A 17,151-nucleotide genomic window follows, 5' to 3' on the forward strand; every position below is an offset into this window, starting at 1 on the left:
GGCTATTCCAACTTGCAGGACTGGCCTAGGGGAAAATTTTAATGGGGTCTTAAAGCAATTTTATATTAACTTGACCAAATTACTAATATTTGTTTTTACTTATGTTTTTAAATTGTAGTTTTTGGGGATTAGTGTTTTATCTGGTTGTTAGCCGCCCTGAGTCCGTAAGGAGAAGGGCGGGATATAAATTAAATTAATATTAATAATAATAATAATAATAATAATAATAATAATAATAATAATAATAATAATAATAATAATAATAATAATAATAATACTAGAGTCCTGGTACTTCTACTTTTTTTCATACTTCTTTCTGATGTTGCTATCACTTGGTACTGCTACATCTATTACAATCTATCTTCTGGTCCATATCTACTACCACAATGTCTGGTTGATTGGCCACTACCTGCCTGTCAGTGATGATGTAGAAATCCCACAGGATCTTAGCCCTTTTATTCTCTATGACCTTCTGTGGAATCTCCTCTTTGGACTTGGGAGAGTCTAACCCATACAACTGTGCAAATGTTCTTGTACACACACACTGTGTTAGCTACTTGGTTTTGTGCCAGACAGTATATGCTTGCATTTTACAACCTGCCTCTATCTATTGGACTGTCTCTGAGGACTTCTGCACAGTCTGCACTTCAGGTTCTGTCTAGTGTGGTAGAATGCTAAACACACACACAGACACACACACACACACATGCCTAATGTAGAAGAACATTACTATTCACCAAAGAGAATTAGGACAGTGTCTTCCTTCCTACACAAACCTTTTCTCAAGCTTAGTGTATAGTTAGATAATATTTATCTAGAACATATTCCAGAATATATAGTGCTACAACTCTTGAAAATGACAATTGCTTTCCTTTAAACAGTTTTCTCTAGAGATTTTATGTACAGGTAGGAAAACAATGATGGCATTATTTTTCCACAGTATGTACTCAGAGAAGGCACAGCTGCTGATTATGGAAAGTTTAAAAACAAAAGTTGTTTGCTGGAACATACTAGTTTCGTCCCCTAATTTGCCTGGATTAAGAAAAGTTCTCTTTCTTGATGGAATTTGTTAGAATTGCTAATATAATATGAAAATGAGTTCTTTGTACTTTGTTTTATTTCAGATACTGTGGTATAACGAAACTTGTTCCAATTATTAATGCATAATCAACACCGTTCTTTCTCTAGATCCATTGAAACTGTTTACAACGAAGAATTTGAACTATACTATGTTATATTGCAGCAGAACATTTTTTCATAGAAAAAAGATTCCTTCAAATAGAAAAATTCAAATGAAGAAAAATTGGAACATTTCTTTTTAATATGTAGAGATTTTTTTAAAACACTTTTTCATTTTTTAAAATTTTAAATTAAAATTAGTTGCAGTGATACAGCCTAGATATTATTTCACTGTGAGCAAATTATTCAATCCTCAAATTTCTTGGATATAACTTGAAAAAGCTAAACAGGCTCAGTCGTGGTTAATACTTCAATGGGATATTACCAGAAAATCTCAGAGTTATAGACTGGAAAGTTTTAAAAATAGTTGGAAGAAGGTATTATGAATATCTTATACATATGACTATTTTTGTGTTTATACCATGACAGCGAATACTGTACTTCTAAGACTGTATTTAATTTTTTGTTAGCAAATATGGAGTCTTAGTTCTGTTCTTTCTAAGTAAAATGCTTTTCTCATTTTGATAGCACACAAGGGTAGGGTTACTTGTTTGTATTGCAAATGTTGCTCCTTTTGATACAATCTTTGTGAGTAATACAGAAACTGAAATTTATAATTATTAGATCAACACAGAAATGGGAAAAAAATTCTATCCCACTGTTCCCGTTGTGAAATGGGAACTATAATTGGTGGTGGTTGACTCCACATATTTTGTGGAAAGGAAACAATTTAATTTTGTTTAAATCTGGGGGCCTTAACAATTAGTTATCTATCCTAACCAGGTGGGGACTGGAGCATCAGGATGGGCAGGAATTATAGGACCTTGGCTAAGTCCAAGCAGCCAACTTCTCTGAAGTAATCTCTGCTAGTATTTTGCCATTTCCCAATCAATTTCCCATATTATGTATATTCCAAGGATGTGGCGATGAAGGGAGGAAGCAAGGTATAGTCTAAGAATCAATATTTCAAAGGACAGCTATTCTGACATGCTGTTCTTCAGAACTTGGGTTTCCTTGATTCATAGCTGCCAATTTCTTGAAGCTGAAAGATCTGCCTTCTTCTCTGTGCCAGAGTCCTGGCTATTGGCCGTGTCTGAGGCATTGAGCCATATTCCAGGTTATTAAGACCACAGAGAAAGAAATTGAGGGTTTTTCCCCTCTCCATATTGTTAAGTAGACTTTTGTTTGTAGTGTGGAATGTTTGTGAGGCACAAATGTCTTTGCATTAGAATTCTCTTATGACTTGCAACTTGCTTCTCAAAACCTATTACCCGCTTTTACCCAACCCACAGGTGGTTTTATCCACCCACACATGTGGTGTGACTACAGTTCCCAGAATAGTCAGCCAGCATGGCAGTTCACAATTCTGGGAAGACAGCTTTGTCCAAATCGTAACTGACTTTGTACAATTCTGGTGCAGTCATTTTGTTTATGATCTGATAAAGATTTTAAACTGCATGGTACAATTGGCATTATCCCACATTCAATGTTACTTTAACCCATAATTCACTTGCCTTTTTGGGGAGCTGTTTACAGACCTGTTCACTATTTTTCCTCTTGCTATCCTAGGCAAAAAGCAGGTTAGATATATGGTTTGCCCAGCTTCTTAATTGGTGGGATGGATGTGACATAAAGTGCTACAATTTAGTCTTTTTAATCAGCCTCCTAATGAAATTTAAGTGCTGTTTAACATATGCCCAGTATGAGGAATAGGCTGCTCTCATGATCCTTCCTTCCTTCCTTCCTTCCCTCCCTTCCTCCCCCCCCTCCCTCCCTTCTGTATTACTGCCTGATTTCCCTCTCATCAAAAGGCCTGGTATGAACAGAATTCAAAGTTGGTGATTTAAGAAATTGTACCTGATGCCATTGTGGTAAATTCTTCCAGGGCATGAAAAACACTTGGAATACAGAAATACATGTCTCCTCAGGAGGAATCTTTGAAAGAATGACAATTAAGCATGCTTGAATAACTCAGAAAGGCTGTGGGTTCAGGAAGTTGAGGTACAACTCTGACTATTATGAAGTAGCAGGTCTTCACCTAACACACACAGGTTCCTTGTGGATTCAGGTTTAAAGGCTCAGTGCATTTCCAAAACAAAACAGAACAAAAAAAAACCCCAAACATATCTCCTGAGCTGCTCCTTCTCCTTCCTCTTTTTCTTTTGGTGCCTTCAAGTCAGTACTGACTCCTAGACTAGTCGCTGCAGTTTTCTTGGCAAAATTTCAGGAATGGTTTGCCATAGCCTGTTTATTACAGCTGAATGTGAGTGACTAGCCCAAGGTCACCCAGCTGGCTTTAGGCCTAAGTTGGGACTAGAACTCATGAACTCCCCATTTCTAGCCTAGTGCCTTAAAACCACTGCCACAAACTGGCTCCTGAGTTGTATTTGCAAGTAAATGTTTCTTCTGAATTGCTTAATCCTGACAGATGGAGCACTGATGAAATCCCAGGTGCTATGTTTTGTTCAAAGCTTCAATTCAAAATAATAAGGAGTAAATACAATGACTATTTTCCCACTAGACTAGATCTACCACATCTTGCCTCCAAAAATGCAGATGCATTACTAGAGAGCAGCAAAAAGATACAGAAAACATTTAACCATTTACTGACATTTATTGGTCATAGAGATTGCTGCAGCCTGGGACTTATTGCAACTGACCACTTACTGTTAGCCTTTCAAAGTTTGCATCACTTCATAGTTTGCATCATTTCACCTGATCAAACCTGGTTTCAGAGAAAATAAAAAAAATATATCTGTTTAATATCGCCTCCTTTTTTGAGGTGGGTGGAAAAGGTTAAACATAAGAAAAGCTTTTATAGTTAATACGGCCATAATTTAAATATTAATGAGAGCAGATTAAGTGAGCACTTATTCATAATACAGCTATCATTATGAAATAACAGGGTAATAATATTGCTTCAGACACATTATAGGAGCAAATAGCTAAGTTTTAGCCATGATGATCCATAGGTGGATCTTTGAAATAATAATTTGGAAGTTGTTGATTTTAATGTTAAATTGCTGAGCTTGTATTTATTATTTATATTTTGTTCTTTTTTATAGTTACCTTTGATCATTTTGAAATTCTCAGAGCCATTGGAAAAGGCAGCTTTGGAAAGGTATGTTTTTGCAAACCATATACTATGGAACTATTTGGTTCCTTCTTACCAAATAGGCATAAAATATTGTCCAAAATATTGCATGCTAAATCTTATTTTCTAAAGAACTAACAACTGGAGCCCTACTCCTTGCATACGTAAAATCTTCCCAAGCTTCTGAATGTATGTATATGTATGTGTATATGTATTTCTAGTAAATGCAAACCTTCTAGTAGAGCAAATTCAGACATGCTGCATTCTGCTTCATTTTGCTTTTCCAATTCCCATCATGTTGTTTTTGTAGAGGATTTATATGAAAAAAAATGTCCACTTTAAGTCTGTTTTTAGCCATCATATTAGATATGAGCATTCATGAATCTCTTGGGTTGTATTATTCTGAGTGAACGTATCAGATACTATCTGCAGGACACATCTAAGTCAGTAATGTGACCACCTGTGGATTCCTTCACAGAATGGATCCCTTATCATATCTCCTACATAGTCTCAGGCTGCAAAACAAAGAAAGAGGGTGGATATCAATTTGTCTGTTGTCGAAGGCATCAGAAATTCAGCAGTTTAATCTCCTCCATGGAAAAAGGAAAACTTATTCTAGCCTGCAAGCCATGGAGCTAAGGATTGTTGCTACATCTAACATAAAACATTGTCCAGCCCTATTCTATAGTTTCACCAGAGCACAACTTGGGGGGGGGACGTTGAGTGGCATTTATTTATTTTAACACATTTTTATAGTCAAAACATTAAAAATCACAATTAAAATTCACAACTTAACCTCCCCCCCAACCCTCTGTGTAGCAGTAACAAGAGAATCAGACAAACATTTGATGGGCTCTAAATGGGATCCCTGACAAAATGTCTTCAAGGTCTTGCAGAAAAGCAACAAGGTGGAACCAGTCATACCTGTGGGAGAATGATATTCCAAAGGAAGAGAGCCACCACAGAGGAGACCATTTTTCTAGGTCCCACCAGATGTACTTCCTTGATAGTTGGGGCTCGCAACATGCCCTACCTTCTGGTGGGCTGGGTAGATGTAATTGAGGAGAGGTGGTCTATAGCCTTGTATTTTCATTTGCTCTCCATTTCATGTCAGAATTGACTCGTGAAAAATGATAGAGATCTTGCCCCAAATGCTAAAAAGTACTGTATGCTGTTTCAAAGACAAGTGGTTGGACAATGGTGAAACCTAAGAAACAGAGAAATAAAGGCTCTGACTACCTCTGGGTTAATTCAACTGGGGATCAGATTACTAATTAGAACAGTGGTTCTCAACCTTTTTAATGCCGCGACCCCAACCAGTCGTAAGTCGAGGACTAAACAGGTTGTACATCGAGGACTAAACCGGTCATAAGTCGAGGACTACCCAACTGGTCGTAAGTCGAGGACTTTCCCTGCCCGGGAGCGCCATGCATGCATGGTTCCGCCCCCTGCGCCGGCCGAGGCGTAGCTGGCAAGCGGCAGAGATGGAGCAGGCCGACCACCAGCTGGCCCAGCCCAAGGGAGGTAAGGCACCCGCCAGAAAAGGGGAAAAAAAATGGCGGACAAAAAAAATGGCAGACAAAAAAAATGGCGGACAGCCTTGCTTGGCGACCCCCATGAAATGGTCGATCGACCCCAAATGGGGTCCCGACCCACAGGTTGAGAACCACTGAATTAGAAGGACCTCTTTTAAACAATGGAATATTTTCACCTTATTCCTATGCATCATATTTCCCATGCAAAGTATGGGCTTCAGTATTAGCAATTTAGCAGTCTTGATGGAAATATTAATGTAGGAAAGCATAATTTCTCCAAAATGAGATTAGCCCCATCCCTTTTGACATTCCAAAAGGCCCTTAAGGCCTGGTTGTGTTATCATTCCTGTGGCTCCCAGGAAACTGGAGGTGTGCTTAGATGGCTCCATTGTTGAAGTGACTATTTTTATCCTCTCTTTACCTAGGGGTTTGAATATTTTCTTTTTTATACTATTTATTTCTTAATATAGACATGTTATATATGTCATTTTGATATTTGTGTTTTTTTTATTTGATTGTTGTATATCGTCCAGACTCACTTTTGGTGAGATGGATGGCTCTACAATTTGATTAATAAAATAAATAAATAATAAATCAGCAATGCCCTGCTGGATTGGACCCCTGGCCCATCTAATCCAGCCTTCTGTTCTCACCATGGCCAACCAACTGCATAAGAAATCTACTAATTTCCCCGCAGATGGTCTTCACAGAGGCAATCATACTTCTTACACCTAAGAATACACACTAGGGAAATGAAGTTGCAGCACTGAAATGTTAACTTTTACCCGAGGACAGATTATAGAAGAACCTGCATTTCCATTAACTATATTCGTTCTACACATTCCATTTTATGGAACACAATACTTTGCCTTATTCCTTTAGGTATGCATTGTTCAGAAGAAAGATACCAAGAAAATGTATGCAATGAAGTACATGAACAAACAAAAATGTGTGGAACGGAATGAAGTGCGAAATGTCTTCAAAGAGTTACAGATCATGCAGGGGCTGGAACATCCTTTCCTTGTGAACTTGTGGTAAGTTATCAGCATCCACCAATCAGAGTACTGCAGCTTCCATTATTTTTCCGAGATTATGTTGCCTCGGCTTCTCTGTAAAGCCTAGTTTTGTTTGTTTTTTTCTAACTGCATGACTATTATTCATCCCTGCTGTTTTTCAGTGTTTATTGGTTTCCTTTTTTTGTTCAAATAACCCAGTTTTCTGAGCGGACTCTGAGAACAACAAGAGATTCATTCTAAAGCTACCTGTGTTTCAAACTAATACTTTAAGCAGGACCTTCATAATAGAGCCCCCCCCTTTCATCTCCTTCTATTATTAAGTTATTGCTAACCTCAGGCTGCAAATTGCTGTATGTTTGATTTGTTGTTATTGTTGTTCAAAAGAAGGAATTGTAATGTTTTCTTCAATGGTGCTGGATCTAGCAGGGGATCTTTTTGGACAGATTAATGTTGTAAAAGAAGACCTTAATTAGGCTCAGAAATGGTCCAATATTGAAATTAGCAAAAATTCACATATTTCAGCAGAAGGCTTATTAATTAGAATCTTAGTTCAGTTTGTTGGTTTCTATGCTGATGTGGTAGACAAAGCAAGCTTCAGTACTGATTGAGTAATTTTTATGAACTAATATATTGTCATAGTGAGTTATAATGATATTGAACATTAATAATACAATAGGGATAATGATTATCCTGATTATTACCAATCCCTTTAAATATATTTATGATTAATACTGGATATTTTGTGCAAGGATGATAATATCTGGCATTTTTTGTCACTTGGCGAGGTCTCCAGATTTCAAAGTGACGTAGAAATATTTAAAATTGAAGTTAAAAAAACAATTTTAAAGGCATTAACTGTTTTAAGTATTGGATCTTGTGAATTCTTTAAAATTTAAAATTGAGAGAAGAAAAAAACTCTCTATCAAATGTTGCAAGAAATTAATCATGATGTTAATCTATCTTGGGCTTCTTTCCTTCTCTGGCAAATTGTCCACCTTTTGTTATTGGACCTAACATCCTTGTTTCAGATGTTTCAAAGTCACTTCTACAGAGTGTCACAGGGAAAACCATTGTCTGCCCAATTCTGATCTTGGAAGATACAGACAAATCCTGCCATATGGATATCTTTTCCAAAGTTTTCATTGCTGCTCTAATAAGTGCCAGTTGGCAATGTGTTTCTTGACTACTGCTTCTGTACTATTGATAGTCTAAAAGAAAGAAACTGTCTACCACTTCAGTATCTTCATTGTCAATTCTAAGACTGTAACTGTTGGCATTAGTTTGGCCCTCTTTAATTTCAATTACATTTTTTTCACTCTGTGCTTGACCTTCATTTGCATTTTCAGCTGAGGATAGAAACTATGTGGATCTACCCCAAATATTCCACAACTGATTACCTCTCTCTCATACATCAAAATCTCTTTTGTTGAACTTCAGCTCCAAGAAATCCATGAAGTGGCTGCATCTGGAAAACCAATTACTACATTGGCATTAAGAGAGACAAAATCTTTGTTACTACATAGTGTACATTAGATCAAAAATCATGTTTGATTTGTTCTAATGCATTTACACATAGCTTTGTCTTGTTGAATGCAACATTTTTTCCTAGTATTGGGAATGCTGTTTAGTCTGGACGGTCATATACTGTAAGCTGCCCAGCGTCTTTGGGGAATTGGGTAACCTTAACAGTTCTAATAATCTGGCTAGTTAACTAATATGCTGTATGACAACAATAAAAAGAGCAAGAACAATAGTACTTTACAATGAAATGCAATGGAAAGCATAATTAGGTGTCACTGAGTTTGGTTTGAATCCCGGTGTCTTGACATGGCTTCAGTAATAACTTATGGCCCTTCTAAGGGCATTCCTTCATTTCATAAATCATGTCTATCCATCTTATATATAGTTTTCTCTTTCTTCTACTTTTCTCAGTCTTGCCAGGCATAATATTTTCTTCTGGTCCATAATGGAAACCTGTGGCCACATTAAAATGGTTTCTTCTGATCCTTGAACATGAAGTAGCCAGGATACTTTGCCCTGTTTTGTCTAAATAATGAAGCAGGGATGGTGTTGTCTTTATAGCTTTAATGTGGGTTAAATTAAGGAAAAGTGATTGGTGGTTTCCTCTGGTTTCATTTGCCTTCCAAACACCACCAGCTGGCGGGAAAAAACTCCTGCCAATTGCTCTCCTTATTGTGGGCAGGGATGGAGGGAGAGAAATTTTGATAGATATCTGGCTTAGTGGCTTAGCAATGTCTCAAACTTTGCTCAGTTTTTGTGCAAGTGTTTTGGGTGAGTACATTCAAAAGGCATGATAGAATATTGCTGTTATGGAATGATGTTAAAGCCATGTCCAAAAGGAATTGTCAGGCTTTCTTTGACTGCAGCCATGCAAAAGCTTTTGGCCTTTTGTTCAGATGACTTTTTGTTTAAGTTGTAGTAGTCTCTGCAGGAGGATTAAAAATAAATTTCCTGTGTTCTGCACAGGACAGTCCCTTTCTAAACTGGCAGTGAGAAAAGAATCACAGTCACCCTGTAGATTCTCATTAAAGTCCAAATGAATTCAATCATCCTGCTTCCTGGAATGGACAAAAAGCTTGCTCCAATTGATCGTTGTTACAGCTACTGAAAAGAAATCACTACGCTGTAATTACAAAAGCAATAATCAGCAATCATAGCAGACTCGCTTGGTCCCTCTTTTGCCACTGGACATTTAACTTTGAATGCTACTATCCAAAAAAATTGTTGTAGTTGGGAATGTGATCCTTTGAAATCTGGGGAGACTGGGCTTTGGAAATAGAAAGGGATCCTAGCTGCTGTATTGCACTATGGACAGCCAAATGCTCCTTGAATCTAGCAACCCTATGGACACCTACTCAGGAGTAAACTGGAGTTTTATCCTCACTTATGCTCTTCCAAAGCTGTTCTGAAGATAGCATTGGAATGCCCTAAATAAGTAAGAATGACAGCTAGGTACTTTTATATTTTTGGTCAAAGACTCCAGCATTTCGTACAACAAACCAGTCAAGTCTTAGACGATTTCAGGAATGCCTTCATTTTTTTGTTTTTAATCTGAATTGTAACACAGACAAAGAAGAATGATGGAATTTTAACTATCCTGATTTAGAATCCAATTCCCTTATCTCCCATTTGTTTTTTTAATTCAAAGGGAGAATGTTCTTCCAAGGCGAACAGCATCTCTACAAGATTCATCCAAAGTGGGGGTTAAAGTCAGAAGGGGAAGGAAGTTTTTTTTAAAAAAACTTTTTTATTTTTCCCAACTCTCCTCTAAACATATACTGCAATATTTATCACGTGTTAACATACATTCTTTTTACATTCTTATCTATCAGATACTTTTAATAAAATAAAATAAATACATACACATAAATTTGGTGTTGCTCGCCCATTTCCCCTTTCACTGTATCCACACTCCTACCTTCAAACCTGTTTCCCCTTAGCAGTTTTTTTTCATACAGAAAATTGAGATGGAAGAGCCCTATGGCAGCTCTCCCCTATCAATTTTTTTTTGCTGTTGAATTTCCCATATGCACCGCTTGAGAAGAAATTGGCACATAGTAAGTGGTGCTATCATTCTATTTAGCTATATCCCCAGGTGCCTCTGTTCCTTTTCATGAGCCTTCTTGGCATGTAAAAGGTTTCAACAATTTGTCTCTTCTGGTGTTAATTTTCTTAGTGCGTATTTTTCCCTGTTTAGCCCATCTAGTCTATATAAAGCAGAAAGCAGTAGCCTGTCACTAGAGAGACCCTGTCCACAAGTGCTCATTGAATGCTCAGTGAAGAAAACAGACAACATGATAAATGAGGGCATCTTATGATGCTCTTTAGCTGGAGCAATAAATAACACCTGCCATCCCTGCTTCTCTGAGCTATTGGCCATTGACTATAAATAATATGTTTTTGGCAGTCGATACCAAAAAGAAGGTAAATTAATTTCCCTGAGCAAGTAGCCTCAAAGACATGGATGTTGAACTGATACTTTGGGCATACCTGCACAGATCACCTTAAAACACAAGCATTCTTTGGAGAGAAGCCCAGCTTGTAACTCACTTGTGTTAGTATTTAAACGGATTTTCTGTCATTATGCCAGGCCATCCTCTTTAAGCAGAAGTTACAGAGTTAAACCTTCATTCAAACTGGATTTTCTTTTGTCATAGATGTGAAAAATATTGAATCATGGATCTTCTTAGGTCAATGCTTCTATGTCTGCCTTGGTGAGAATTTATTGCCTGGCCCCTTGGGCTGGAGTTACTTAACTAGCAGGTCAAGGCTGTAAATCCATCAGACTGTGTTACTGTTGTAAATGCATTTTGAATTCAAAAGGAATTGGGTTCCTGTGGGTTGCAAACACTGTTTTCATTGAGCAAGGCAGTGTTCATTGTCAGAGTCAAGCAAAGGTTGAGATTTCTAAGAAACCTTCACAGTGAGAGCCAGTTACAAAAGATGCTCAGGTTAAAGCAATATACAACCTGCAAGGTCGGTGTCATGGTTCCGAGAGATGAAACTCTTCAAAAGAACTTCAAGGCATTGTTTACCTTAAAGAATCTTTTATTCAAGTAGCATAATATTGACACTTCATAATCGAAGCCAAAAACTGAATTCCTCTCCCCTGGGCACATAGTATCAAAGCACAATTCCCTCTTCCAATTAACAGTCATAAATCACACTCCCCAATTAGCTTGAAAGGCGGGCTTCCTCTCCAGTTCTCCAGCCCGCCAATTCTTTATCAGCTCTTGGCTCAATAACCTTGATTCTCATGCTAAGTTTAGTGTTGTTATGTCTAGCTAGACTCTCATTCACAGCCCCCCCTTCCAGCATCATCTAACTCTAAAAGCAAAAGGGAAAAAGATGGCTACATTTCCATCTGTTGTCAATGCAAAACATCCAATGTTAGCAGCTTTGACAGTCAGGTTATCAAAAGAAATTATTCCAGGAGGATTGCAGTTAGGTGGAACCTTATGGAGAGGGAAGAGGTTTAGTCTCTCCCCACACGCAGCTAGTACTGATCAGTCTGGATTTCCATTCCTCTGTATAGACTTGCCAATTGCATCGCTGAATAGATGAGCACTGTTGCACTCCCCCTTTTTCTGACTCTTCACACAGAAGTGGTGGTGTCTCACGAGTCAAGTGTATATTATATACAGTGGCTTGCCCTACCAGTATTGGTGAGGATATGGCTTTCTCCTTGGTAGTTCCTTAATTAGGGTATTGTTTTCTATTTGATTGTGTGTCTGGTGTTAATTCCCTGGCAGGACATGCCACTGTATAGAAATAGGAAGTAAAGGTCGCACACTCTCACACTAATGATGTTAACTAGTTGAGTCATGAAACATCTGCAAGCAAACAATCCCAATCAGAGAGCTCCCAGGACTCCACAGTTCCTCCCGGAGCTACATATTGCTCTTCTTTAGGAAGGGAGATTTCCAAACAAGCAGTTCTGAATGGCACAATCATTAAAAAAAATAGTTGAGGTTTTCTACTCTCTTTGAATGCTGGGCTGAATTCAAAGCAATTTTACAGAATTGAATCAGAACTTGTATTACTATTGCTCTTATTTGTTATTATCCTTCATATAAACATAATTACCGTAAGTAGTTTGCAATATTTAAAAAAGTAAGGTAATAGAATGAGTCCCAGTACTAGAATGTTTTGTTTAGAGCATTGGTTGAAATAAATGCCTTTAAAGAATGCTTTTCACTTAGTATTATGATCTGAATTTATCAACCATGTTTTAGAATTCTAGGTTTTCTTCAGTTTCTGGAAGGATTCAGAGCCTAAGCTTAAAGAAATTGAACACCGTGGCAGTGATGTCACCTTGTAGTGCACATTTCCATGAAGCATCTTCTTGAGTTAATCTGTTTTCTAATGAAAACATTTCCTGGATCTGTTCTGAAGATGGAATAATGACTCAGAGAATGTAGCTACTGCTAGTTGCTGCTTGGTTATCAAGCCTCATTAATGTAACTGAATTGGTGGTTTATCTTTCAGCCAATGTGAGCATCTAGTCCAGGATCATGCCTGGTTAATATTTGGGTAGAAGATCTCCAGGAAAGCTTTGGACTATAAGCTACAGTAGGAAATAACAAATATCATCATCATCCCAGAAGAAGGCAATGTACTTCTCTATTATTGTTAAGAACCACCTAGATGTGCCCATGAATTCCAGAAAAGAAGCTGGACCAAAAGGAGACTTGATTTGTTATTTACAACTCTACATACATAGTGATCAGCTGAGCTTGGTTGTTTTATTGAAGACATTTAATAATAATAATAATAATAATAATAATAATAATAATAATAATAATAATAATAATAATAATAATAATAATAATAATAATAATAATAATAATAATAATAATAATGAAGTTGGAAGGGACCTTGGAGGTCATCGAGTCCAATCCCCTGCTCAGGCAGGAAACCCTATACCATTTCAGACAAATGGCTGTCCAGTCTCTTCTTAAAAACTTCCAGTGTTGGAGCATTCACCACTTCTGGAGGCAGGTTGTTCCACTGGTTAATTGTTCTAACTGTCAGGAAGTTTCTCCTTAGTTCTAGATTGCTTCTCTACTTGATTAGTTTCCATCCGTTGCTTCTTGTCCTGCCTTCAGGTGCTTTGGAGAATAGCCTGACTCCCTCTTCTTTGTGGCAGCCCCTGAGATATTGGAACACTGCTATCATGTCCCCCCTCGTCCTTCTCTTCATTAAACTAGACATACCCAATTCCAGCAACCGTTCCTTATATGTTTTAGCCTCCAGTCCTCTAATCATCTTTGTTGCTCTTCTCTGCACTCTTTCTAGAGTCTCAACGTCTTTTTTACATCGTGGTGACCAAAACTGGATGCAGTATTCCAAGTGTGGTCTTACCAAGGCATTGTAATGTGGTATTAACACTTCACGTGATCTTGATTCTATCCCTCTGTTAATGCAGCCTAGCACTGTGTTGGCTTTTTTGGCAGCTGCAGCACACTGCTGGCTCATATTTAAGTGATTGTCCACTGGGACTCCGAGATCCCTCTCACAGTTACTACTACCGAGCAAGGTACCCCCTATACTATACCTGTACATTTGGTTTTTCTTGCCTAAATGTAGAACCTTACTTTTCATTACCCAAACTAAGTAACATCATCAGTGCAGATAATATCATCAACCAAGCTCAGAGAGCACCAAAGACTCCCTCAGGTCATCCCTGAGCTACAAATATTCTCTTTTGTCTATAGTGATCATCAGTAACCCTGTTTACTGTTGTTTTCTTTATAGTTTATTTTTTTGCAACTCTCTCTCCTTTGGTTGTCTTGTTTTCCTGACAATTGTATTATTATCAATGTTGTTGTTGTTGTTGCTGCTGTTGTTAAATCTTCCAAGGCTATTTAAAAGATCACATGGATTATATTTACAAGAAAACAGATAATTTTCTCTCTTAGGTAATACCGGTAGTATGCTGAGGACTTGCACAACTGTTGGCTATCTACATAAACTGGTCATAAAGTTCAAAAGAGCTGTAAGAATTTTCCAGAATTAAAGACACATAAATATGCCAAAGACTTTTTTTTCTGCTTTCAGAGTGAGATGGGTGGCAGGTACATTTATTACACAAACAAATAAGTAAATAGAGATTCAAGAAGTTGCTTTTATCTGTGTGATATTGATGAATACAAAGAGACAACCTAGGGAGAAACGATCTACTGTGATTATGCACTAGTAAAGTATCTGATTTTCTGACCTTAGAACATTTGATGCTCAGCAGTCTTTCAGTCCTGCATGTAATGGAAAGAATTATTTTGGAGTTGGCAGGCTGCACTTTAAGGAATTGTTTGCTCTTTCTCTCTTTCCTGTTTTAAAAGAAAAGCAACCTAAAACATCTAGGTTGATGGAGATCCCTGTAGAGAACATTATGACCATGTAACAACTCAACTGAGTACTAGATTGATTTCTTGTATCCTTCTCTGTTGAACAGGATATTAAAACCACACTATCAATTTACTGTGATACCAATTCCAAGGGTTGTAATAATGCTGCACTATTTGTACTCAAACATTGTAGCATTACCACCCAAATAGTTAATCCAATTGTTTAATCTTGACACAGCAGAGCAAAAAAAAAAAATCCCTGATACTTTTTGAGACAGTTTTTATAACAACTCTCTTGTTATAAGCAAATAGTATAAACAAGCAAATACATTTCTTGGTTTTTACTTTTACAGTCTGTTTTCTACAGTAGAACCATATTTATTTGCAAAACAAATACAATGAACTATGGTTTGAAAAGGTTCACACACTGCAGTCCTATGCTCACTGCCTATATAGTAAGGAAATAACTTTGGTGTTTCTTTTGCCATGATGCACAAGTATTTTTGAATCTAGAAGTTCATTAAGTTGCAAATATTATTTTTAAATGTAAATATATACTTCAACTATGCATGATTACTGTTTTGCTATTGGAAGCGGCTTTTCTCTTAGTCCAGCCAATGGTTGATCTATTTCTAAGGATGCAAAAAATAAAATCTGCTGTGATTTGCAATGAGAATGAATTAACCTGATCCCCCAAAACTGATCTTGTCATGGAGTGCATGGGCAGCAGTGGCTGGAATCTACAACATTGATGAAGACTTTTCCTTCAACAATTATCAACATCATATACAAATTTTCCACTAGCAAGTGTATATTTGTAGAAAACTGACAATATACAGTATATATAACATTAACATAAAACATATCAGAGTTAGACTGATTAGCTTATCTCAATCTAGGTTAAAATTGGTCCATGTTTTACAGGATTTTAGGCTTTAAAAAAAGTTCCAGGACTGGAAATGGCCAGCACTGAATCTGGGAAATGTTTTTTTTATTGTTGAGTTACATTATGGTTTCTCAAATTGTGGATCATGTCTCTGTGGGGATATGTAAGAGGGGAGGTTATGAGTTTTGTTAAAACACGATATAGATTTGTAAAGGCACCAGAGCACCAGAGGGAAGGGCGAGAAACAATGGTTAGAAACTGATCAAAGAGAGAAGCAACCTGGTATTAAGGAGAAACTTCCTGACAGTGAGGAAATCAACCAGTGGAACGGCTTGCCTCCAGAAATTGTGGGTGCTCCATCACTGGAGGTTTTTAAGAAGAGACTAGACAGTCACCTGTCTGAGATGGTATAGGTTCTCCTGCTTGAGCAGGGGGCTGGACTAGAAGACCTCCAAGGTCGCTTTCAGCTCTGTTCTATTCAAGTTACAAATTAAAAGCAATTTTAAAATTCATTCCCAGCTTTGGGAATGCTGCTTGCTTTGTTTGCATAAACTGGCTATAGGCTTGCCCAGAAAACAAGATTACGTTTTGACAGGATTGTCAAAAATATGCACCAGGTGACTGTGGTCCTGCAAAGTTTGAGAAGCATAATTATACTATAATTATTAAAACTATTTATCATATCTATTTCTAGCCCAATCCTAACTTAAATGAACTGATCAGTTTTATTCATGGGAGGAGGTACATAAACTTGTTTATCATTTCAGGGGGGTTTCAACATTTTGAGGAATTTTGGATTACTGACCTGTCCTGAGGGAGAAATATAAGACCAATACACTGGGCTAGTTTATGTGATCTTTCTGATTCTGAAGAGATGATTTTTAGAGCAGTTCTTCACCATTTTGTGCTAACAAGATGTGTTGGATGACCATACTCAGAATTTTCAGATAGCATGCCAAATCTAGTATAGTATTTTGCTTTGCTTCTCATTCTCATGAATCTTGCTTATCCATTGACTTAGAGATGATGTAGTTACCTTGTATTTAATTATATGGCTCCTTAGGGAATCTCTTGGCTTGGCAGCAGCTAACTTTCCTCTCTGTGTTCAAAAACAGTGACTGTTCCAAGACTAAAATGTATTGATTTTTTTTATTTTGACTACATGTAATTTGCTGGGTTTTTTTAAAGATGTAAAGTAGATCTTGAGAGGAAACTTTGGGAGAACGTATGAAAGGGGGTATGAAAAATTAGCAACAGGACTGAATTTATAGCAAGACTTCAGTTCTACAATTCTGTCTAGTGAGGCTTACCTTGGAAATATGCAAAACAGTAATATATACTCATATGTTTGCACTATATTTTTCATGTTATCACGCAACTTAGAGAGTTATCAAATAAGGCAAAACTATTCCAACAACAATTCATCATGGTAGCCTTCAAAACAAGAAATGCCGTATAATTAATCAGGGCATCTTTTTTTTATAAAAGTATTATTTCAACAAAGATTAAGAGCCAGATGAGTCATAACAATATAGTGTGAGGTAACACTTTTTTAGATTACAGATTTCTGACT

General features: G+C 37.2%; 1 protein-coding gene across 1 annotated transcript in view; it reads left to right on the forward strand.

Annotated features, from left to right (window-relative positions):
• The first annotated feature begins 6,708 nt into the window (after window positions 1–6,708).
• Window positions 6,709–17,151, forward strand: part of STK32A (serine/threonine kinase 32A) — a 40,520-nt gene continuing 30,077 nt past the window's right edge. The window contains exon 1 of the mRNA XM_015821142.1: window positions 6,709–6,842. Coding sequence (XP_015676628.1) covers window positions 6,724–6,842 — 119 coding nt within the window. The 5' untranslated portion in view covers window positions 6,709–6,723. The remainder of the gene's footprint in view (window positions 6,843–17,151) is intronic.

The sequence above is a fragment of the Protobothrops mucrosquamatus genome, unplaced genomic scaffold (assembly GCF_001527695.2).
Source record: "Protobothrops mucrosquamatus isolate PMUCROS unplaced genomic scaffold, P.Mucros_1.0 scaffold_159, whole genome shotgun sequence".
NCBI lineage: Eukaryota > Metazoa > Chordata > Lepidosauria > Squamata > Viperidae > Protobothrops > Protobothrops mucrosquamatus.